The 23752-nt window shown below is 37.4% G+C and overlaps 1 protein-coding gene across 1 annotated transcript in view; it reads right to left on the reverse strand.

Annotated features, from left to right (window-relative positions):
- Positions 1-236: 236 nt before the first annotated feature.
- COL4A3 (collagen type IV alpha 3 chain) overlaps positions 237-23752 on the reverse strand; it is a 66127-nt gene continuing 42611 nt past the window's right edge. Inside the window, exons 30-52 of the mRNA XM_042820602.1 lie at positions 22900-23050; positions 22649-22762; positions 21797-21964; positions 20610-20699; positions 20190-20324; positions 19410-19508; positions 18335-18424; positions 17598-17737; positions 16724-16850; positions 16432-16512; positions 15374-15472; positions 14083-14133; positions 12072-12257; positions 11380-11510; positions 10901-10973; positions 9639-9710; positions 9395-9514; positions 8430-8528; positions 7689-7901; positions 6898-7075; positions 5626-5740; positions 4128-4300; positions 237-3272 (exon numbers count right to left, since the gene is read on the reverse strand). Coding sequence (XP_042676536.1) covers positions 3188-3272; positions 4128-4300; positions 5626-5740; positions 6898-7075; positions 7689-7901; positions 8430-8528; positions 9395-9514; positions 9639-9710; positions 10901-10973; positions 11380-11510; positions 12072-12257; positions 14083-14133; positions 15374-15472; positions 16432-16512; positions 16724-16850; positions 17598-17737; positions 18335-18424; positions 19410-19508; positions 20190-20324; positions 20610-20699; positions 21797-21964; positions 22649-22762; positions 22900-23050 — 2790 coding nt within the window. The 3' untranslated portion in view covers positions 237-3187. The remainder of the gene's footprint in view (positions 3273-4127; positions 4301-5625; positions 5741-6897; positions 7076-7688; positions 7902-8429; positions 8529-9394; positions 9515-9638; positions 9711-10900; positions 10974-11379; positions 11511-12071; positions 12258-14082; positions 14134-15373; positions 15473-16431; positions 16513-16723; positions 16851-17597; positions 17738-18334; positions 18425-19409; positions 19509-20189; positions 20325-20609; positions 20700-21796; positions 21965-22648; positions 22763-22899; positions 23051-23752) is intronic.

Consider the following 23752-nt stretch of genomic DNA (forward strand, 5'->3'; position numbering starts at 1 on the left):
CCCGGGGTGTGGGCTGGAGCCTGGACGCAGGCCTGCATTCCAGGGCAGGGCCGGAGCAAGCAGGGCCTCCTCAGCTTCCTCACCCCACTTTCAGCTGACCTATCACTATATAAACACTTAATGTTTTATATAGGTAAAGATCAGTAGTAGTGAGAGGAATGAACAACAAATAACACCACAAGTGAAATAGGTCTTTTGTTTAGTCAAAATATTTTATTTGGTTGTATTTAGTAGAAGGTTTCTTTGCTTTGTTTTTTTCCTTTTTTTCCCCTCCTATTGTTTTCTCATAATTTCTGATTTTTCATTCTTTCAGTACAATATATTAACACTTTGCACCTCTTCAGCTCTTTCCTGTTAAGACTCTAAAATTATCTGCAGACAAGTTAACTAATTCTCACAACAACCAGAGAGAGATTAAGATCAACTTTCTTCAAGTTTTTCTTTGGATTTCAGTGTCCAGCTCCAGTGTATCAGCTGGGCTGGATATGTGTCCCTGCAGCTGTGAGTGATGCATGCTTTTGAAAGAAAGCCCAAGTTGGAGCACTCAAAATCTAAAGCTATTTATGAAAATCTGTACTTTTAGTAACTTGTTGAAGGTCACACGATAAGGGTGCAGCAGAATCCAAAACTGAGAACAAAGCATAAATTCCCCAGAGCACTGCATTGGGCTCCGGGGCCTCCAACATAAGAAAGACATGGACCTGTTCGAGTGGGTTCAGAGGAGGGCCACAATAACCATCAGAGGGCTGGAGCACACCTGCTATAAAGTCAGGCTGGGAAAGCTGGAGTTGTTTGGCCCAAATAAAAAGAGAAGACTCTGAGGAGACCTTATAGCTACTCTTCTAGTACTTAAAGGGGGCCTACAAGAAAGAGGGGAATAGACTCTTTCTTAGGGAGCGTAGCAAAAGGACAGGAGGTAGTGGTTTTAAACTAAAAGAAGGCAGATTTAGATTAGGGATTAGGAAAAAATTCTTCACTGCGAGGGTGGTGAGGCACCAGAACAGGTTGCCCAGAGAAGCTGTGGATGCTCCGTAGCTGTGGGCAACATGATCTGATGGAAGGTGTCCCTGCCCATGGCAGGAGAGGTGGAACTAAATGATCTTTAAGGTCCCTTTCATTTTGTGATTCTATGAGACATAACACATTGTAACATACTTCTAACTTTATAACCACAATCCCTTCTCTTTATACTTCACCCTCTACTGAACATTTCCAGCAGTCTTTAATGTTACACATCTACTTATATCCTGTATTTTGCTAGTAAGCTTTACAATTGAGTCATCAGTTATACACAGTATACAGTGGCTGTGTGTGACTACACTGAGCCTTAATTAAAAACATCTTAACAAGCAATGGGCATAAATTTTACTTTGAGTATTTAAAGAAATTTCAGAGCTTATAGTAAAAAAATCTAACAAGGGACTGTCTTAAAACACCTCCATCACCAAACCTTATTTAAATGAAAGACTAAATACTAACTTGACATTGATACCTTCTTATCAGTAGTGCATTTGCATAGAGATTCTTCATAAAAACCTGCAAATTCACAATTATACCTTGCAAACATACAACTGTTCAAGCTAACAGTACTTTTAAAATATTCATTTAGTTCATGGAAATGGTATCTTCAAGTCACCTCCATCAGAAGATAATGACATGAAACACAGATGAAACTTTCATAGTTAGATTAACACTGAAAATCCAAACAGACAAACATAATGCAAGTATTTTAACAGAAACAATACAAACTTTCACTGGCTTAAAAAAAGATCTGAAGGAGAAATCTTGGCTATTTCAGTGTATTGCGCTACCTTACATTTAAAATGGTATATTTACAGAACTCTTCAGATGAATTAGGCTTCTTCTATAAAACTAAATACTGGAATTCTGATAATTTGTGCAAGTATTAAAATATTAACATTTTAAATGTTAACATTACAATTTTAAATAGCCTTGCAAGTGCAATGTTACAAATATTTTTTTAAAATCGGAGCTACAATTTTATATAAGTTACATGAGTAAATGAAAGTGCTTTTCAAGTATTCATGTTCATTTGCAGTTGGGTTCTCTTGTTAAGTCAGTGCTCAGTGGTACAATTTAAGTATCAATCTTGTTTCAGTTTTGGATGCATGAATTTAACTGGATGGAATAAATGAAATCTGAAGGAGTTTGTGCTCAATATTTCAAAATAGTATATAATTCATGATAAATATTTCAGATTGAATATTAAGAAAATGAAATACAGATTACTTCCTGGAGGCTCTGTAATAACCCAGTAATGCTGTGGGAGCTCCTGAACCACAGAGTCATTGTAAAGTCTGCTGATTTCTTAAATTATGATATGCTAAATGTTTGTTCTTTAGTAGAGACAAAACCATGGGAACAAAATAAAGCTCAATACCATCAAGTTCTGAAGAATTTTTAAGATCCCATAATCTATGTCAAAAGCATGGTGTCTAAAGAAGGTTTTCTTACACTTTCAATTAGGCAGCACTTAGCTGAAGTCACTCGAGAGCACAGCCAGTGCACATCAGCACTGTAGTGTCTACCCAGTGCACAGTGTAGCTTCCTTCCTGGCTAGCTGGAAGTCATTCTTATTGCAGTGACACAAATAATACTGTATGCCTGTTTCCCAGCCAAGGAAAGGTGAGCTAAGTGGGGAAATGCTTTTTTATTAGACAAGAAAACCAAGCCAAACCAACCCTAAATTAATCAATATGTATTTAAAAGTGCACTGAAAATATTTCATATTGAACCTGTCTCTCGTAAGTGCTGGATTTTCATCTTAAATTATACCTGCTTTGAACACTGATCATCTGTAAGCTGATATTAGAGCATTTTGTTTGTCTTTGCCATTTGAAAAGCACACGACGAGGCAGCATTAATGTCCTTCATTAAAGATTGGCAATGCCACAGATTTTATCATGAAGATGCAGCTTAGAGATGACAGTCTGCAGGGTCTTCTCCAAAACTGTGTCATTATAAGCTTAATCCAACAAAGTGCTTTGTAATTTGCCAAAGACAAAAGTCAAACCGTTGCCCTACCTCACCACAGTGCTGCACTGGCAAGCATAGTTTTCTTTCCAGGTGCATTTCCATTGGACTTTAATAAATGATAGCTCTCCAAATTTAAGCAATTCTTTGCAATAAAAGCAGGGTTTCATGCTCTGTCAAGACTGGCCATTGTTTAGACTGGTCTCTTCATGCAGACCTGACAACGGCTGATGACGTTTTCTAGTTCTCCTGCTTTCAATGTCTGTGGCATAGGTTTCCTAAAAGAAAGAAAACATTTACTTTTTGTTATTGCTGTTAAAAACTAGGGAGAGGTGATGAAACTCTGTATACGGAATGAAGTTCAAAAAGGCTAACTTCAAGATCCGGAAGATAGGTTGGGGCAATCCTGAGCAAAAATCCAAGCTGAGTCGAAAATAGATTGAGAGGAGCCCTGAGGAGGAGGACTTGAAGTTGTTGGTTGAGGAAAAGCTCAAGGTGACCTGGCGTCGTGTGCTTGCAGCCCAGAAAGCCAATTGTAACCATGGCTACATCAAAGCAAGTGTGAACAGCAGGGTGAGGGAGGTGCTCCTCTCTTTCTGCTCTGCTCTCTACGGACTCCACCTCAAGTTTTGGGTTCACCCCTGGGGATCCCAACAACATAAGAACAAGGGTAAGGGCTTTAAATTGAGAAAGGGTAGATTTAGGTTAGATATCAGGGAGAAATTCTGCACTATGAGGGTAGTGAGGCATCAGAACAGGTTGCTTAGAGAAGACATGGATGCCCCATTTGCAGAAATGTTCAAGGCCGGGCTGGACAGGGCTTTGAGCAATCTGATGTAGTGGGAAGTGTCATTACCCATGACTGGAGAGCTGGAACAAGATGCTCTTTATGGTCCCTTCCATGCCAAGCCGTTCTATGACTATGAATCAGATGTTTGTCTCACTTTAGGTCTCTTTGTGCTATGGAATGACCATAAACCTGATAAATGGGGATGTCTAATTTGATGGGAATTACTAGGGGAGACTTTGCTTGTTATGTAGGCAGTTACTGGCTTCTAAGCCATCTGCAGCATGGATGCAATGTGCATAGGTGAAGGAAGTAGGGCTGAGGCTGCTGAGAAAGCACAGTTTACCTGAACATTCTTCTTGGATTTAGTGATGCCAACCAGAAGCTGTAGGAGTTTGTGTAGTAGTTGCACGTCCCCCTGCCATGGCACTCTATGAATGGGATGGCTCGAAATTCTTCCAGACAAGATCCAGGAGACGCCAGTGCTTGGCCAGAAGCTTCTGAGCCAGCACTTGTATACTGTAACAACCAATCAATGCTTTTAGAGGAGAACTTTTGCATCAGCTTTTAGTAAACTGCAGGCAAAAAAAAATCTCTGAAGTTTATCATATGTTCTGTGCCATATCTTGGACAAGACAAAAATTAGCATAGATTAGTTTTATCAGACTCACAATGAAGTACAGAAACTTTATGAAAATTCAAGCATAGTTATGCTATTCCTTAGTTCTTGCAAAGGCCTTTTTCTGCTCTAAGAAAAGCCATAAAAATGTAACGAGCAAAATGTCTATAAAATAGCTGGCTTCCATCCATTTTAGGACTACAGTAACTGAATTACAAATAAGCTAAATTTCATCTTCTGTGTGTTGCTCCCATTCATATTTTTTGTTAAATTGATTCCTTCTCCAAACACAAAAAAAAACCAAAGAATGCATTTTCATTCTCTGATTCTCTGACAATGCTTGTAGAAAGAGCTCTACAACAATTTATGACAGCAGAATATTTACTGGAAAAATAAATTTAAATTTGATGATGTTTGAAAAGACTGTAATTTAGCCAGAAGCTGAGAAAAATTTTTTTCCCCAAAGATGTTTATTATAACTTAGGGCCAAATGACAGGAGTGACAACAAATTCCACACTAAAAGGACTTTCCATCATGAAACAAACAAACAAAAACAAACCAAACCAATCAGACCTTTGAAGAGGGATTTTTATTTCTGTCTCTTATCCTCATTTGCTGGCATCCCTATGGTATGCCTCAGTCATGGATAACAAAGATGAAGTGCCACTCCCCTGGTATAGATACACCCCTTATTCCCATTCTCAGATCTCACCTTGCAAGCACATTATTTATTTTCTTCACTAATATCTCATTATGGCACCAAAATTGCTGAAGCAGTCCTCTGTAGAGAGTGTACTGCATTTATTTTGATTTTAGCTTTCTATGAAGATTGGCCCAAAGATCTGAATTACAAAAAGAACTGCCAGGCATAGTAGCAGGCAGCTTATTTCTGTGCATCTGTGGTCAGGACTGCTTTAACCACCCCAGGCCCCAAACCTGTCCTCCCAAGAGTTCAGCAGAACACATGAGTGTGCAGTTATTTTTGTGAGACTAAAATCCAGTTGTTTTCCTTTCATTACGCCCCCTTTTCCTTCTGCCACTTATTTCCTGACAGATCGGCATAGTTGTTTCTATGCTTTTGTCATTAAATAAGAGTTAATAGAATTATTGTCTCATTCCAGGCAAAGAAAAAAAATTAGCCATTGTTAAGACACAAACATAGATGAAAATGCTACTGAAAGTGAGATGAAGGAAAATGAGTATTTCCAGTGTTTTTATCTTTACCATAACAAAAGAAAATCCCTTCCAGAGAGATATCCAGCCTCCTGGACATGCAGGAACTGCAGTTGTTTGGCTGTGAACTGCTATTACCATTGCAGGTCCTTCACAGACAATGCATCTGTAAGAAGAAGCACAGAATCACAGAATCACAGAATCACAGAATTGTAGGGGTTGGAAGGGACCTCCAGAGATCATCGAGTCCAACCCCCATCCTTGTGGGTCATGCATTCAGCGCAGAGTGAGGGAAAATGTGTAAGCAGACCAAAAGCTGCATCTGCTATGATACTAGCTACCCAAACCTAGGGCTCACTAGAAATACTGTACCTCACATACATTTCTGCTGTTGAATGAGGAGATCAGTAAATTGAAGGTAATCCAAATACCATTTTTGCAATATCTATTAGACAGAAGTTGGTGAAAAATAAGAACTAATTCCAGAGCATTTGACTTTCCGAATACTGCCTTTACTAAAGTAACACTCTAAATTTTACTTTCATCATGTGCTCATTATTTTATGTTGCTATGGTTTAGATCAAAGTTCTGTACCTTTATTCACTAGTATTAAATTTAAAAAATACTTTATTTCCTAAATGCAAAAAGTCTGAAGCTGAGCTACTAGATTGCAACAACTGTGTAGAGCAGACTAGAAGGAAGAATTGAAAGCTTGCCTTCCTATTTTTTTGTTTTTCTAATCCTGGTCTTTTAAAGCTTTCCCCCTTAAGAGGCTCTTTACCTTTTCAGGCATCCTAAAGCAAATGAAAAGGTTCGCATTTATATGAGGGCGTTTTATAGCAGAGAACCTTCAGCTCCAGTTTATAATGTTCTTCAACAACTACAGTAAATTTATTAGATGTAATTGGAAACAGAAATTGACTTGTACTGTATTACAAACATTGAAACTGTCATTATGCCACTTTAGCCTGCTTCTAATATGTATGACATGAGTATTAAAAATGTGTGTATGTGCATGTGTGCATATATACCTCTACGTCATTACGAGCAGTAGAACTGTTTTCCCTTTTCTCATGTCAGCTACACTAATTAAGCCTGTGACAGTACCTTACCTATAGTCTAACTTTTCTCAGAGAATATTGAATATCCGATATATTCAGATGAGTAATAAAAAAAATAAATTAATTAATTTAAAAAAATCAAGCAATTATAAAAAGTGCTTCTATTTACTGAGGTAAAGGTGCTTCTCTAAGATTTATTGTTCAAAATAACTTACACTCTGTGGGCTGCTGGCCAGAAAAACTAAAATTCTTATACTCTTACCTGCTTATATGGGGCTCTAGTGCTTTACCAGAAATTGGTGCCATGTCTACTGGCATTGCTGTTGTAGTTGACAGCCAGTATGAATAGTCATTGCGAGAAGCAAAACTGCACACATCATTGGTATTGCAGAATAAGAACGGCATGGTGGTAAATCTCTGCAAGCAGCTACCAGCTGTTCCTAAAGTACAGAAGAGAGAAATTTGTGACAAATAGGAGACTATATTCAGCATGACAAAGGAGACCAGGGAAAAATTTTAAAAATTGATGACTATGAAGAGTTAAGGTCTATACAGTGAAATTGCATGAAATCAAAATACTTATCGCATAGATAAAAGTAAGTATTTAAAAATCAAGGGCCAAGAACAAAATCTGTTAAAAATACTGTCTTACTGAATGATATCAGTCCTTGACACAATGGCAGGGATTAAACACAAGGTTATGAGGCCATTTCTGACACTATAGCACTCAATCTGTCATCCACAAAGCACTGTGCTCTCCTAGACCTCATAATATTACTGTCAGCCCTACACAGATGCTACTGACATTTACACTAGGCATCTATTCAGAAGTAACCAAATTGCTCCTGAAAACATGTATGGAGAGCAAAACAAAGTATAGGAGAAGAAGGAAAGTTGTCTTGAATTGCGATTACTGAAATTTACTCAGAGCAGCAGACCACTGATAGTTGAAGCCAATGTTCATCTCAGACACAACAAGTCTGGTTTCATGAAGACAGCTTAGCATTACTGTACCCTACAGAAGGTGATATGAACATTTTAGTAATGTAGTACCAAGGTCTTGTCCATGCGCTCGTTCATTTCCTTGAACAAAAAGCAGTGAATAGCCAATGTAGATTTGTGATGTCCCAGGTGGGCATGAAGGAATCTTTGTGGATTGACTATGTCGAGTGAAGATAAAACCTCTTCTTGTTGGGCCAGTGGTGGTAGTACCTGGTGATCCAGGCAATCCCTGTAGGCCAGGGAAGCCAATCAATCCAGGTTGCCCTGTGAAGGTGAAGCAAATATTATCATGTTCTTTGAATTCCTGCTTTACTTGAAGTAGTGAAACCACTTGAAAGTAAGCAAAAGAAATTTAAATTAAAAATGAATAACAGTTTTTACTAGATTCATTAATTCCTTTGAATCTAGCTCACGTAGCTTTCCTTTTTGGACCTAGCTTTACTTTGCATCAGTTTGTGGCATTGTGAAAAATTTTTTCCTTTTTTTTTTAAAGTTTAAATTATTCAGTTTAAATATTCAAGTTGACATCATGTAAAGGCACACTGATTTGAACAGATTTTCAAGTGGGTGAGTAAATGTAGTTAGTAACAGAGGAGCACAGTCAAGGCACACTTTTATAAATGTTGCAAACAACTATTGCTGTTGTGAACATGAATCTGTTAAAAGCTAAGTATGCGCTACTGCAACTGTTACAGAATCTCAATACATGCCCAAAGAAGACTTGATGAAAATTGGAAATACAGTTTATTTATAATTTCAGTAGTGGTCAAACAGATGTCTGCTTTCTTGTACCTCTTTGTCCTGGAAATCCCCTGTCTCCTTTTGGACCAGGCTGTCCTGGTTGACCTGGACGACCAAAACTTCCTGGTAGACCTTTTACTCCTTTAGGTCCTAAATAGAAATTAAGAAAAAACAGATTAATATAGCAGTATTATGCTAGACTTTAATAAATGCTAATAAATGAAATTAAAATCCCTCTGTGAATGTAGCTGTGTTAGAATAAAAACAGCAGCGCAAAGTTCACAAATGTTGGGTCTGTCCATAGTATTACTATCAGCATATTTCACATTAGGAAGATGACAAGGAAGTACTGAATATATTTAGAAAAAGATTATTCTCATAAAGAACTTGTACATAAATCACAGCAAATAGCTTTTACTTTTTAGCATGTGTTAAACTATAGGAATATTTCAAAAACACAATAACAGGCCATAATCATGTTGTTCACAGTTCATAATACCATAAATAATGTAGCTCCTTTGTAAAACAAATTTAAGGAAGGTGTAAAAGAACAGTTATTTAATGTCTGCTTTGTTATGCCAGAGGGAATTTTGTCATTCCCGAGTCAGTCAGGTCCAAGACTCTGAGAAGTTCCCTCCTGGTGTGGAAAGCTGTGGTATGAGAACATGGTTGGTGGTTGAGATAACATCCACCTCATCTCACTTGATTCTTGTTCCCATGTTCCTCACAGCCATGGCAGGCTTCACTTCTACCATTTTTGTTGATTAGCCTTATACTGAGGGAAAAACTTGCATGCTCTTTGACTGCAGGTGTGGTGAGCAGATGGAATGGGCCAGGTTACAAATACAAGGTTGTTAACAAGGCAATAATAAAAATAACAAGAGTTATTTTTAAATTCTGAGACGTATTTTAAAAAATATATCAATTTTCTATCCAGCTGTGTGTTTTTCTGCCAAACTGAAATGTTCCATTGTATGAGACACACAAACATGTTCAGAGATAAAATTATAAACTACCTTGTAATCCAGGAATCCCTTGAATTCCTTGATCACCTGGTGTGCCTGGGATTCCTGGCAGTCCAGGAGGCCCCTTGCTCCCAGGGACAGAGAATATTCTCCCAGAGACACCAGGTGGACCTAGAAGAAAAATGTAATGAAGAACTCTTATGTTAAAAACAAGCAAAAATGTTAAAACAAAACACCACCAACAAAATCAAGCTAAGTTAGCTGGTATTCGAATAAAAGTTGTAACAATAGTTACCAGGTTGGCCTTTTGGTCCCCTTGGTCCTTCTGCCCCTCGTGGTCCAGGTGGTCCTTGATTACCCTTCTCTCCTGAAGAAAGAGATTGGAAATATGTTTTTTTTTTTCTGCTTTGAAACGTCAAAACAACTGTCAGATTTATGAGTCTTGCGTGATCCATGCAACCTTTCTGAAGAGTAACACAGTCAGCAGCCTCATTTGAAATAGGAGAGTGCACTTCTAAGTGTCTTTTGTTACTTTGGAATTCATAGGCCAAGTGTAATCTGTTAATAATTTGTTTCCATATCCCTGTAATGCAGTTCAACTCCCTTCAATCCCAATTGTAAGTTATACTGATGGCTGTTAGGAGGATTATGAAGTTCTTCAAAAGTTTGAAACTTAATAAACAATTCCTTTCACAGTGTAAAATATGAGGTTACATCCAGAATATTCCCTAACAGCTCTGTTGTAAATAATAATAAAGGAAAACTTTTACTGAGCCAGGAGATTTGACTGACAGTGTGAAGAAATGAGAAAGTATAATCATTGTCTGTACAGTGATTTTTAAAATTAGAACTATAAACGTAAAATATACAGCATGGAACACAAAGCAGTGGGTTTAACAAGTAAATGACAATTATGTATTATTTTATATTAGGTAATTGAAAATGAACATATTGGAATGATGCAGGCCTAAATCAGATCACACACACACAGACAAAGTCTTAAAGAACTCTTAGCCAGCAGCTTATCTGACTAACCCTGGGGAATATAAAATCAATAAGTCTAATACATTTTATAGTTTGTCTGCTGATAAACTGGTGAATGAGATCATAATTGGGACTGTTCTATGGCAAGAAAACAACCTAGTGCTTTGTATCATAATTATGATTAAATACTCCTGAGTTCATAGCTAAGAGGTCGCCAAAAATCACATCTTTTAGTGGTGGTGTGGCATTTCTAATTAGCAAACCCTGTTCCAATGTCCTTACACATCATTAGTAAGACGAACATTTTGAAGTTGCCTGAAATGGAGACAATTGAAGTTGTAGCCGTTCCTCACTTAAACAGCATTTTGAACATACTCAGAGCATTTAACTACAGAAAAAACGCTCTCTTAGTGAATGCTTTCTTTCACAGCTGACATGCATTCTGCTCTTGACGGAAAAACTCCATGTCTCTAGGATCTGACCTGGTAGGTGCTATTACACATACTGTTACAACACAATATGGAAATCTTTCTGTTTGTCACACAGAAGCATACATAGTAAGTACATGAATACCTTTTACACCTGGAAATCCAAGAAAGCCAGGATCCCCTCTAGCACCAGGATAACCTGGCCGACCTTCTACTCCCTGGAAATCAGATATCATCAATAATGAAGACAAAGCAACATCTGCATGCAATGAAGAACATTTCGTTTTTGTTCAAAAATACTTTAAGGGTTATGTACATGGAACATCCTACAACTAAAATAATTCGCTCAATTTTTCAGCATGTTAGAAACAGTCATATCATTGCTAGTATCATTCTGTAATACCTAATGGCCAAAGAAATGACATGTCAGAAATACTCAATGATTCCTTTTGGGTCTGCTTAATTCTACGACAGCTGTTTTTAATATCCATTTTAGTATCTTTATTACACATTTATTTCTTTCACTGTGGGTGTTATTTTCATGGTAAGAACGAAATTTACAATTGAAACACTGTTTTCAGTGTTTTCAATGTAAAAGAAACACGTAGCATTCTTTTCACTGACTTTTGGACCCGGAGGACCACTGTCACCAGCTGGGCCCATTGGTCCTTGTATGCCATCTGCTCCCCTAACACCTTTGCTTCCTTTTATGCTCATAGTGGGAAGACCAGGCAGCCCTTGAAAACCAGGAATACCTGTACAGAAACAGAATATGTAAAGAACACCACCAACACCATTTCACATACGTTACATACAATGCAGCTCTATAATGGTATTTAATGTTCATTGTCTCAGTGATTCCCAAGGAAATACGCCCATTTATTTATTTATTAAAAAAAAATAATAATAACTAAAATTCATTTTTCTCTAGCCTCTTAATTTAATCTGAGATCAGAGATGAGTTCTTGCAATCCTCTGTAGCACTACAGTTTGTTTGGTTTTTTTATATCCTTCAGTTAATTAAGTCTGGGATAACACGCATGGTATCTCACTTCTTTGAAGTCAGATTTCAGACACCATACAGCTTGCAAAGGAAGAAAGCAAAATTGAGTAGAGGGTAAAACTTACATCATACTGCATGGACCATTCTGGTGTTTGCAGTTGTAACACTGCATGAATTCGTAAAGGAACTACCTGTTTAATTATGAAGTTCTCTGGGGAAGAATTCCCTCCAATCTTGAGTTTTGGACAGGCTGAATTCTGCTTTCAATTATCAGTATATCATTTCAGATAAATAAGGAGATATAACAATATACCTGGTCTTCCATCTGCACCAGGAATGCCTCTATTCCCTTTTGGGCCAGTAATTGCCATGCCTGTTGCTCCTTGAAATCCAGGTAATCCCATTAAGCCAGGAGGTCCAATGGGTCCTTGGTCACCCTGATGACCTTTCATACCTGGTGGCCCAGGAAAACCAGGCAGCCCCATGTCCCCTTTGACTCCTGTAAAGTATAAATAATATATTTGAGGAGAATTGGCTCGATGGTGAGATGGTATGACAACTTTCAGAAATAGGACTACACAGAACATATGCTTTTACCACACTGTAAAGGTGGAATTCAGCCTTTGGTTTTAGTATATGTCTGTCCCCAAAGCCATCTTGCTACTGTACAGCAAAATGGTTACACGAAGGCACAATGCAAGGTAGCATACACCCACTTTTCTTTTAAAACTCCACTTCAGAGTTTGCTCATACAAAGGAAGAAACTTGAAAAAAGGGTAGAAAGACCAGATAGGGGAATATTCCCCTATTTCTTGATGTAGCAGTAGAAGCAATGCTAGTTCAAACATCAGAACTGTCAAATCCTATTACATTAAATTTTGGATAAAACCAAGAGCACAATAACACTACTTGGTAGAGCAAATTCTCAGTTACAAAACACTATTTTTCAACATAGTCTCCACTATTAGTTGTACATTTTGCCAGTAATGAACAAGAGTCTGCATGCCATGCTTGTAAAAATCTGCACCAGTGGAGCAGACCCACTGTTTCACAGCTGCTATGATGGCAACATTGGTAAGAAAATGTTGCCCACATCTTTCATCAAGAAAATGTTGCCCACATCTTTCATCATCTTTCATCATCCTGACTGAATGGAAGTCAGAAGGCACCAAATCTGGACCATATGGTGGGTGTGGTAGGACAGTGCAGCCAAGATTGGTAATGTGTTCTGTGATCTTCAAACTGGTACAGAGCCTAGCATTATCACGTTGGAGAAGATAGGCTGTCTTCTTCTTTGGCCTGACTCTCTAGAAGTTCAAACCTTCAAATTAGTCAGCATTCTGATGTAGCAGTCAGAGTTGATGGTTTGCCCAGGTTCCAGGAAATCCAGAAGTATACAAGTCCTCTCCTGTACCAAAAGTCAGTGCATATATCAAGTTACCTTCAAGTTACCTGCTGATGGCTGCATTTTGAACTTTTTCTTCGATGAGGAATTAACATATCCTCACTCCATGGACTGCTGTTTTGACTCCGGCTTGCAATGGTAACACCACATCTCATTACCAGTAATGATGTAATTCAGGAAATTGTCACCTTCAGCCACATATTGGTTCAACAGATTCTGACAAAATTGCATACAATGTTCTTCCTGTTCCTGTGCGAGTGTTCATGGTACCCACCTGGAGCAAACTATGTGATATGCCAACACTACTATCATCATTTCCAACACACTGAATCTGATATTCAGCCCTTTACAGAGTTTCCAGGTCATAATCCACTGATTTGCAAGGATGAGTTGATCAAGACACTATTCATTTCATGGTTTGACTGCTGTGCATGGCTGTCCAGCATGTGACTTGTCTTTCACGTCACTGTCACCACTGCTGAAACACACCACCCACCACCTCACAGCACTCACACCCACTGTCGGTCTCCAGAAACATTCAGCAAACATCAATTAATGCCATCAGGTGCAATTTTTTTCTGTATGGAGGAATTCAATTACATACATTTGCTTCATACACAATTCCTTGTCAGCCACCATTCTGTCACATTGCCCCTCTGCTGCCATCTGTTGCACGGCAAGAAAGTTTAACAGAGTTTTGTAGAGAAGGTTCTATCTCTACTGCTGTATCATCAACATCTGCCCCGATGTTTTGGGACAGCATAATAAAAGGAGAGGCATTACTTTCAGAGCAGCCCTTGTATGTGCCACTTTAAACATCTAAAAACAACTTAAAGACGAAGACTCTAGTATGAAAAAAATGAAAAAAATAAAGCTCCTATTTTCTGGGGGAAAAAAAAAAAAACCAAAAAAAACTCACCTCTACGACCAGGAACACCTTGAAGGCCAGGGATTCCTCTCCCTGGTGCTCCTACAAAATATTGGGTCACATTACACTTAATAGACCAGAGCAATTGCTCAAAAATGTAATTGTCTAGCATTTCATATTTCACTTCAAAATTCACTGAATCAAAGCATAGGTTTTTGTTTTATATCCAATAATTGATACTTTATATTTTGAATCAGTTCTATCCTGAAAAACAAATGATATTTGTAAGCTTTTCTTTACAGCAGGAATTCTTATTTACCAGTTGTATATGAGGCAGAGTCTATAATAAAAGACAAAACTTATTTTCAAGAGGAAAAAGCCAAGTAACAATTTGCATTAGTTAAAAAGAAAAATAAAAGAACATATATAGTTATAAAAATGAAAATACTTCAACGGTGATTACTCAAAACTGAATATGAAAAAACACATGAATATCTAAAGTGCAGGTGTCAAGAGGATGGGGCCAGAATCTTTTGTCAGGGCAACAAGCACAGTTTGGAGCACAGGAAGTTCCATCTGAACGTGAAGAAAAGATTCTTTACTTTGAGGGGATAGAGCACTGGAACAGGCTGCCCAAAGAGGCAGTGAAACTTCCTTCTCTGGAGATATTCAAAACCTGCCAGGACACTTTCCTGTCTAACTTACTCTAGGGAATGTGCTTTAGCAGCAGGACTGAACTGGACGATCTCCAGAGGTCCTGTCCAATCCCTGCAAGTCTGTGATTCTATGAAATGGCTTATTAGGAATGCCTTCTCAGGATTTTATTTTATTTTTAAGGTATTAATATATAAGAATATTTTGACTGTAAAACATGAGAACATTCTGTCAGAATTCAGCACAGGATTGTATCTATCTGTGGACACTGATGATATCAGGAATGACATTCAGCTGGAAGCTTTTACACACTGATTCCTTTCATCCTTTTCGTGTGAAAGCTGAGACCCCTTCTTTAAAGAGATTTCGGTTCTCCTAGGTTTTCTCAGGTGAAACACATAATAAACATTAATAGCAGTGCTTAGACTCTTGCAGAAATTAACATTTTAAGGGGAAATTATGACAAATCACACGTATAATAGATGAGTGATATGCATTTCATCAATAGCATATACTACAATAACATAGAAAGTCAATAAATTAAGTAAAATTAAAAGCCTTCTACCCATAAAGTCCTCTTCAGCTCCACAGAATTTTCTTATTAATCCTTCCCCAAAAAATTCCTATCAGTTTAGCTGGAGAAAAAAAGTAAATTTTAAAATATAATGCAAGTATTCACTGCAGTTACCTGGTTCTCCCTTTAGTCCTGGGGCACCCGGCATACCGTCCTGACCCTGATTACCTCTTTCACCAGCAAGTCCATTTTCTCCAGGGTATCCAGCAGCACCTGTGAATTAAAAAGGACCACAGTATCATTTTTTCTTCTAGTATTTTACACAGAAAAGAGAGAAGATCTGAATTTCTTTTATAAAAAAATTATTAGTGCAGCTACTTCAAAGATAGAGATAACCATCTTGTATAAAAACATTTGTCAGAAGCAGACTATCTTTTGTATTGAGTCACTGGACTTCAGTGGATTTAGAACTCTCACAATTTCCACCATTCCCACTATTAAGATGGAACCCGTGGTGCTGGAAATCCATACAAACAGCATGCTTTCTTTCCCTAGCTTTATTACAAAATGAAGTTTTCCAGTAGATTCTGATCTTTGCTAAGTGCTGATAAGCCAGCATTAGTTCACTAAAGCCAACAGCACAACATAATTTAGATGAAGATCTGCAAATGAGAATATTCTATGCCCTTTTTTGAAGACAGGGACTGTCTGACTTTTGTGAAGTCTATATTACAAACCTCTTCTGCCACATATTTACACACTACCCCTTATGCATTTTCTTAAATGGTTCAATATTTTCTGCTGCTCTAAGAAACGACTGCCATGCTCTTCCTCCTCTTTCCTCACCAATTTACTTTCTCCTTCATGTCTAGTTATGTCTTAGTTTATTATTCCCTTTTAGTAGGTAAAACAAGCCTTTCCTACTATCTGTGTTGCTATCGTATCTTGAGACTTTTGGACTGAAAAAAGAAAAAGAGTATCAAGGAAAAGGTTTCACAGTACTGAAGTGAAATTAAAACTTATTCCCTGAGCTGAACTGAGAACATTGAAAATAGGCTGTTAAAGAACTCAGCTGAAATTGAAGAAGACAAACAAAGCTTCATACCAATCTTAACAGAGAATGTAACTATATCAGGTAAAGTCTAAAAGCTCATAATAATATCAACTGTCTCATTACAAAGAAAATAATAAACCAGAGGGCAGCAATCTGGGAGAAATGCTATATACCATACCAGGAGGGCCTGTAACACCCTGTTGTCCTGGGTGGCCCTGCTGTCCTTTAACACCAACATCTCCAGGAAGTCCAAGTCTCCCTGTAAGAAAGAGTTTGGGAGAGAAAAAGAGGCAATTCCTATTATCTCTTGGAATTTAGTTAGCCTGGATGTGCTGACAATAAAGGAGCTGCTTGAGGTTTATGACAGCTGAATGTAAAAGTGCCACCCCACAGGCACCTTGAGTAGCTTACTGAGAAATTCTCTTCTAATAGAATATCAGCATTTAATCCCTCTCCAAAACAAAACATACCTGGATTTCCAGCAACTCCTGTTTCTCCTCTGAACCCAGGTAGTCCTGGTGCTCCTTTATGTCCTAGCTGACCTTGGGATCCTTTTTCTCCTTTCCTGCCCAAGGCCCCAGGAGCCCCTGGATCTCCCTAAGAAATAGCAGTTGCACACAAACAGGTAAAGAATGACATTATATTCTGTATTTGAAGAATAGAAAAATCATGCTTATTTTTAAACTTACAAATTAACTTTAGTCCTTAGATGTTTTTTTCATAGACTTTTTTCCAATTTTATTCTAACAGTTGCTCTTTTGATAAAAAAAAAAAACACCAACATTCTACACATAATATACAGGTATACAAAATAGCAAAATGCACATTTTATCTTGAATTACAACCAACTTGCAGAACAACAATCTCTTTCTTGATATCCAGCCAATAAAGAAAGTAAACTGATAATCTGGACAAATTACAGGAAGTAATAATAAAAAAAATAAAAAAACTAAAAAAATAGTTTTTCATCATCAACCACATCTTTTGGGTAAACTCACATGTAAAGACTCACAGTTGATCAACAAACAAAACATGTGAAACAAAATTGCATCCACTTTGTCTAACTCATATCTAACTAAACATATTACTAAAAAAAAAAAATTTTTTTTAAATGGTATCAATAGGCTTTCAAAAACCAATATAGTTTTAGAGTACACAATTTTTGCATTTTCTGAGTCTATTTTTCTGCAATTCTTGATGTACAACAGGATTTTTGTATGTATCATCATAAGCATATAATCTACTTATCTCCTGCAAATTCTACAACTCTTGCTTACACATTTTTCTGTTTCTATTGTCAAGGACTCGCTTTTTAATATGACAATGTTTCTATTGCCTCTATACCTTAGGACCAGGTTCTCCTGGGAGTCCAGGAGATGGGTGCCCAGGGTCTCCTTTTTCACCTGGAAAGCCACCATAGCCTGTTGGACCAGGGTCACCCGAAGTTCCTGGAAAGCCCGGAGATCCCTTCTGTCCTTTTTGACCTGGAAATAAACAGATAATAACAGCATTCTTAAATGGATCATAATCACATATCACATTTCATGCTTTGGTAACTAGTGCTTGTATATTCAGATATTCATTCTTCATCAGAAATGAAGTATTTTGTACAATTACTGATTTTAATTCCAAACGTGTTAAAAAAAAAGTTTATTACAATTAGCAGTATATAAATTAAATAATTTGTATTTAATTTATTATCTCTAATTTCAATAGTTGAAACTTGTAAGTCTTATGACCACTAGCCATGCATTTGGTTACAAAACCAGATTAAGCCACTATACATTACCATGAACTGAATAATTAATGACCTGAAATTATTATTTAAGAAGTTATTATAAGCTATATAAAGAGATAGTCAGTTACAATACATTACTAACATCCGGTCTAAAATTCAAGAAAGAGAGAACTCCTTTCTATAATTCAGGCAAATGCTGGGGTGTAAGAAGTCTAAAAATACTGCAGAGAATAAACCTCAACTTGAGTAAGTCTTGTCTGTGCACTTACAGTAACTGCTCAGATCTGCGTGAATACTTCTGTACAGCTCTATCAATTTACAACATGACTTAATAGAAAATAACCTGGAATTCCCATGTTCCCTTTGTTTCCTGGTGCACCAGGAAATCCTTGTCCTCCAGGAATCCCTGGAAGACCCATAAATCCTTTGACACCTGCAAGATGAAAAAAAAAGTGTCATCTTCACATGCCCTGCTTAGATACTGTCTAGTAGAGCTGAGATTAATACAGAATCTTTTACTTCACACATTGCATGTTGTCTTGTCATTTTATAAATCAACAAACAGTGAATTTTAATTCTTCCTAGTGCTCTGGATGCACATAAAATTATCAGTATTGTTATCAAAGAAAAAAACTTAAATATCTTAAATATTGACACTAACATATTAAGGTTTGTGACTCACCACAGCACTTCAGAATGGCAACTGAACCTTTGAACATTTTATCAAGATCAGTAATTTCTGTTCATGTGTTGGACTTTCCTTCCATGGTTCAACTGAATTCAGACTGGTTTCTTGGTGTGTCACAATCACTTTAGATTAATTTAGCTAAATTAACATTCAGTTTAATGACTGCAAAGTAGAGCTTCATCTAGACGTCTAAATTCCAGGGTATTGGTAATCCCTGAATATTTAGGCACGTCATGTCTGATTTTCTCCCATAAAAAGTCAGAGAGTACTAAAGTATTTGCAGCTTTTTTCGTGATGGCTACACTGCAACAACTACAAAGGACACATCAATGATGATAGTGGTTAATCCCATCATGACAGGAGCCGTTTCAATTGCAAGACTAAAATTATTTCTCATTTCATAATTGTCAAAATTTCTATATATCTAATTACACTATTGCGATTTCTAGAAATAAATTATCTTAAAGAACCAAAAATAGAGAAATACAGAGAAGTAAAATTTTTTAGTAGCATTCATTTGGAAAAAAACCCACCATATTCATTTCTCACTCAAGGCCGACGTGCATCATTATGCGTGAGGGCCTGGTGATGTCAGAGCAAACTGTGAAAGGTAGGTTTATAATTTACACTGAATTTTTTTAAGACTTATACTGAAGACCCAGTAACTTTCAAAATAATGTTATGTTACCCTTCATGTGATATGGTAATTTTCAACATACATACTCCATACCTGGTACACCAGGTACTCCTTCAGATCCAATAAGACCTGGGGAACCTTGCACACCTGCATCTCCTTTTTCTCCTTTTAGGCCCATTCTTCCTTGGACTCCTAAAATGGTTTAAAAAAAAAAAAAAAATCTAAAAATTGCAGAACAGCATTTTAGAATGTGAGTTTTCTAACTCTTTTAAAATAATGAAACTGCAATGGAGTAAAATATTTTATTGACAAACGCAAGAGACAAGCTCACAGTCCATGCCTTCTCTATTTCCCATGTGAAGACAAAAGGAAGTTCCTGAAATCTACCACATGAAAAGGTCTACACAAAGACAGACAGCATTAGTTGAGCTTGCACAACTCATATGCCTAGTCTCTGCTAATATTACACAGAAAATAAATCCTCTGACAGTCAAATATATCTAAGCAGAGTCAACTTCTTTACGATATGGTACTCAGCTGGTAAGCATACTTGTTTCTGCTCAAAAGCTACTGTGTGTGTAAAGACACATAGGATTTATTTATATAAACTTGCAATCACATTTTATTACTGATTTAACATTACAGTGTGAGGATTATTAAGGATGGACTTGTCAAAACAGAGACAAATATTCAATGTAATATCCAGCTATCTCACAAGAAAAGGCAGTTAGAGTGTTCAGCAATAATTATTAGAAAGCTGTGTGAATACTTTGAGTAGTAAAGTTACTGTCTTCCATATGTTAGAATCCACTGAAACTGCAACACACATGACAACCCTAACTAGCTTTGAATGATGAAAAAGTGAATGAGTACCTTTTGAGCCTTGTTCTCCTTTATTTCCAATCACAACCAAGGTTTCAGATGGTCCAGGAAAACCTTTGTCACCTGGTTCGCCTCGTGCTCCAAGAAACCCTTTTCTTCCTTTTAGCCCTGGAGAGCCAAAAGAACCTGAAAGAAAATATATTTTCTAAGGATGATATGTTGAACATGAATGAGACAGAAAAAACAAAAACAAAAACAGAGTAAGAAGCTCTGTAGCAAATCATTAACCATTTTCACAAATACCATGAAGTAGGAAAGGTAACAATTCAGTACTGCTAAAAGAAAAACTCTCTTGTTCTGTTGGTTGACTGCAAGGGTCCAGAAGTCAAAGATTTACCAAGACACAAAGAAATTCTGGTTAAGCTCCTGTATTCTTAAGGAATAATGAAGGCACATAATTTTGTCACTTGCCTCTGATACCAGGGTTGCCTGGACTTCCAATCCTGCCAGGGGGTCCAGGAATTCCTAACGGCCCCATTATACCTGGCTCTCCTCTAGGGCCTGTGGAAATGAAACAATAGAAATGTCTTCATTAATACTGATCAGTAACATAGAACATTACTTTAGAAAGTTATGCATGTGTCTACGATTTAAATGGTTAATTGATTCTTCTGATCTTTTCTCCATTTCTAAAACATAACCATTGAAGCAAGTTCATCAGCTTTTAACAACTGAAACAGCACTTACATACAGATCAACCTGGGTAGTTTGAGGGGTTACTATCAGGTGCAATGGCTTTTACCAATTATTGAAATAATTGAGAGTGACTATAATATACCTGATATCTGCATTGAGCTGTGACATCTATCACAGGATGTGTGGAAAAGACATTCCTTTCTGGCTCGGGAGCCGGGAGCCAGCCAAGACATGACAGCTCATCTCAAACAACATTAGAAACCTAGGTTTGGCCTGCAGGTTCGTCATTATTTTTACAGTTGTACATATGAAAATGTACTTGCCATCTCCTTCCAACAGTATAACAAAGGATTTAAGAGTACTGAAAAATCTTTATTAAAAAAGCTGCATTACATACATGATTTCTTTTATTCTACCAACAAAGTACAAATGTGTTCCTGAAAAAAATAACCCAACTAAACAGCTCATCCTACAGGGATTACCGACTTAAGTCAGTTCTGTAACAGTTTGAGTCATAACTCTGAGAGACTCAAGACATGAGCTTTTTTTTCCCTTTTTCCCCAGAAAAAAGAAGAAAGGTAGCATTAATAAGCCATCAGTTTGAAAAGGGATGCTGCGTAAGAGCTATTAAATTCTTTACACTTTCATTATGCTGGGAAGACTCTGAATGTTAACTACTAGTATTCTGTTTCAGACATTGCCATACAGAAAACAATGTGAAGTAACCTATTCTCTAAAGAGCGCTGTAGGAAATTTGGTACTGGTTCATAACAGCTTCTAGATATCCTAATGATGATTGATTTTCTTCCATATAAGATCATACAGGTCTCTGTATGAAAACTGCTAATGTAAACTATTCCTGTATTTTCAACTTAGAGTTAACTACATGTCACCATGACTGACATCTTTTTGCAGAGACTGACTAGCTTTCCATGTCAAAACACATATTTGCAAGACCTTACCTGGCACACCAAAGACTCCTGGCCTTCCAGACTGCCCCTTGAGACCAGGTAATCCTGTGTTTCCCAGGAGACCTATTAATCCAGGTTCCCCAGGCTTTCCATCAATTCCTGGGATACCCAAACCAGGAGGACCTAGTTTGCCTTTAGAACCTAGTGAACCTCTTCTTCCTAAGAAAAAATGCATGATGGTGTATGTAAGTATACCTTGCTGGAAAATTAACCTTCATCTCTATCTTGCCATCGTAAGCACAAAGCTCTTCTTGAACTCTGACAACTATACAGAAGATATATATGTGAAAACACATAGGAAAGATTAGACAAATGTAAAATACCAATTGTACATTCATCCTCCAAAAACTGTGGGGAGTGATTTCCCACCATGATGAAAAAAATTTTTGAGTTCACATACTGGAGAATAACTGAGCTGAGTGTCTGATGTGTTTCTTGAAATGGAAATCATACGCAGTGGATGCAGGTACTCTGAGTCCCCGAACTGGTTTTCCCTATAGTTGAGACTCTTCCTCTGTTTTGCTTCTTTATCAACAACACTGCATGAAGTTCAACCCCATACGAGACAGATGACTGAAACAGACTTTTACCTGTGGAATTCGCATCAGTTCATAATCACTTTTTGGGCTATAAAATGCAATCTGACTCTTAACCTATCTTAATCAGTTGTCTGCTTCCTCCAATCTGCAGATAATAACTCTTTTTAAATGAAATCTCATTTTCTTGCAGATTATCCCATAATCAATATCCATAAACAACTTCAGATCCCTCAGGACATTGGAAGGCAGAAATAAAACCCAGAACCACTTAGCCAAAAAGCTTGTTTGATTTGGAGCATCCTACCTGGTGAGCCTGTAGCTCCCTGGGCACCTGGCAATCCTGGCAGGCCAGTAAGACATTCAGCTGGTTTCCCTGGAAAACCTGGATCCCCAGGAACACCAGATGAGCCTGGATCTCCTAAAAGAAAGGAGACTGTTTTCATAACAGTTTAGATAGCAGTTTGAAGCTTTGAGTGAACAGTTTGACTTGGCTTCCCTTTCCTTAAAATATGGATGTAACTTGCTGTGTTCCTCATGCTTATTTGACCACAGTACCTCTTAGGCCACTATTGCCATCACGTCCAGCTTGCCCTGGTAAGCCTGGAAGTCCTGGAAATCCAGTATCACCTTTTGGACCAGGAATGCCACGACCTCCTGGTGAACCTAGTTTGCCTGGCTCTCCAGGAATAATCATGCCTGGGTCACCCTGCAACACAGAAATATGGACAATCACTGTGTACTGTGCTTTGCAAATCTGCCAAAATATTTTCTTCACTCTGTGATCAGCTAGATTTTTTTTTTTTATTAATCATCATCTTTTCTTGGGGATCTTTCACTTTGCCATATATATTGTCTACAATTCAGTAGAACACTGGATGTTTCTTATTGATTAGCTGCAGATTCCATACCAATATATTAATTTGTCCAAATAGCTTTTGAACTCTTACCTCCTACCTCTAAGAAATTGCTACTAAGCATAAAAAGGCAATTCCCTCTGTTTGGCTGTTACTGCATTACGATGCTTGCTTAACTGAAAAATGTTGGACCTATACCTGAAAATAAATTTTTTCCTTTATTTTACATGACAGTCATTTTTTTCATTATGATGTTTATTTAAGTAATCAAACTCAGCACCTAGAATATTCACAATATTCATGGTTTTCTTCTTTTCCCCTTGTAATTCTTCTGAACACTGTTTTCCATGAACACTGTTTTTTTATGACAAATATGTCAACTCTCTTCCCTGAAAGGAAAAGTTGAACTGTTTGTTCTTAGTGGCTGACCAAAGTGTTGGCTGTTAGGGGTACAAGCAAACCAGTATGTTCTTAAGGCTCATTAGTAGAGCTGAGCATCTACAAGCCACTGATTACATATTTGGACCAGAAAGGCCACTTTAAATAAGTTGTTC

The sequence above is a fragment of the Centrocercus urophasianus genome, unplaced genomic scaffold (assembly GCF_019232065.1).
Source record: "Centrocercus urophasianus isolate 14NV4802_14NV808 unplaced genomic scaffold, USGS_Curo_1.0 seq_19, whole genome shotgun sequence".
NCBI classification, from domain to species: Eukaryota; Metazoa; Chordata; class Aves; order Galliformes; family Phasianidae; genus Centrocercus; species Centrocercus urophasianus.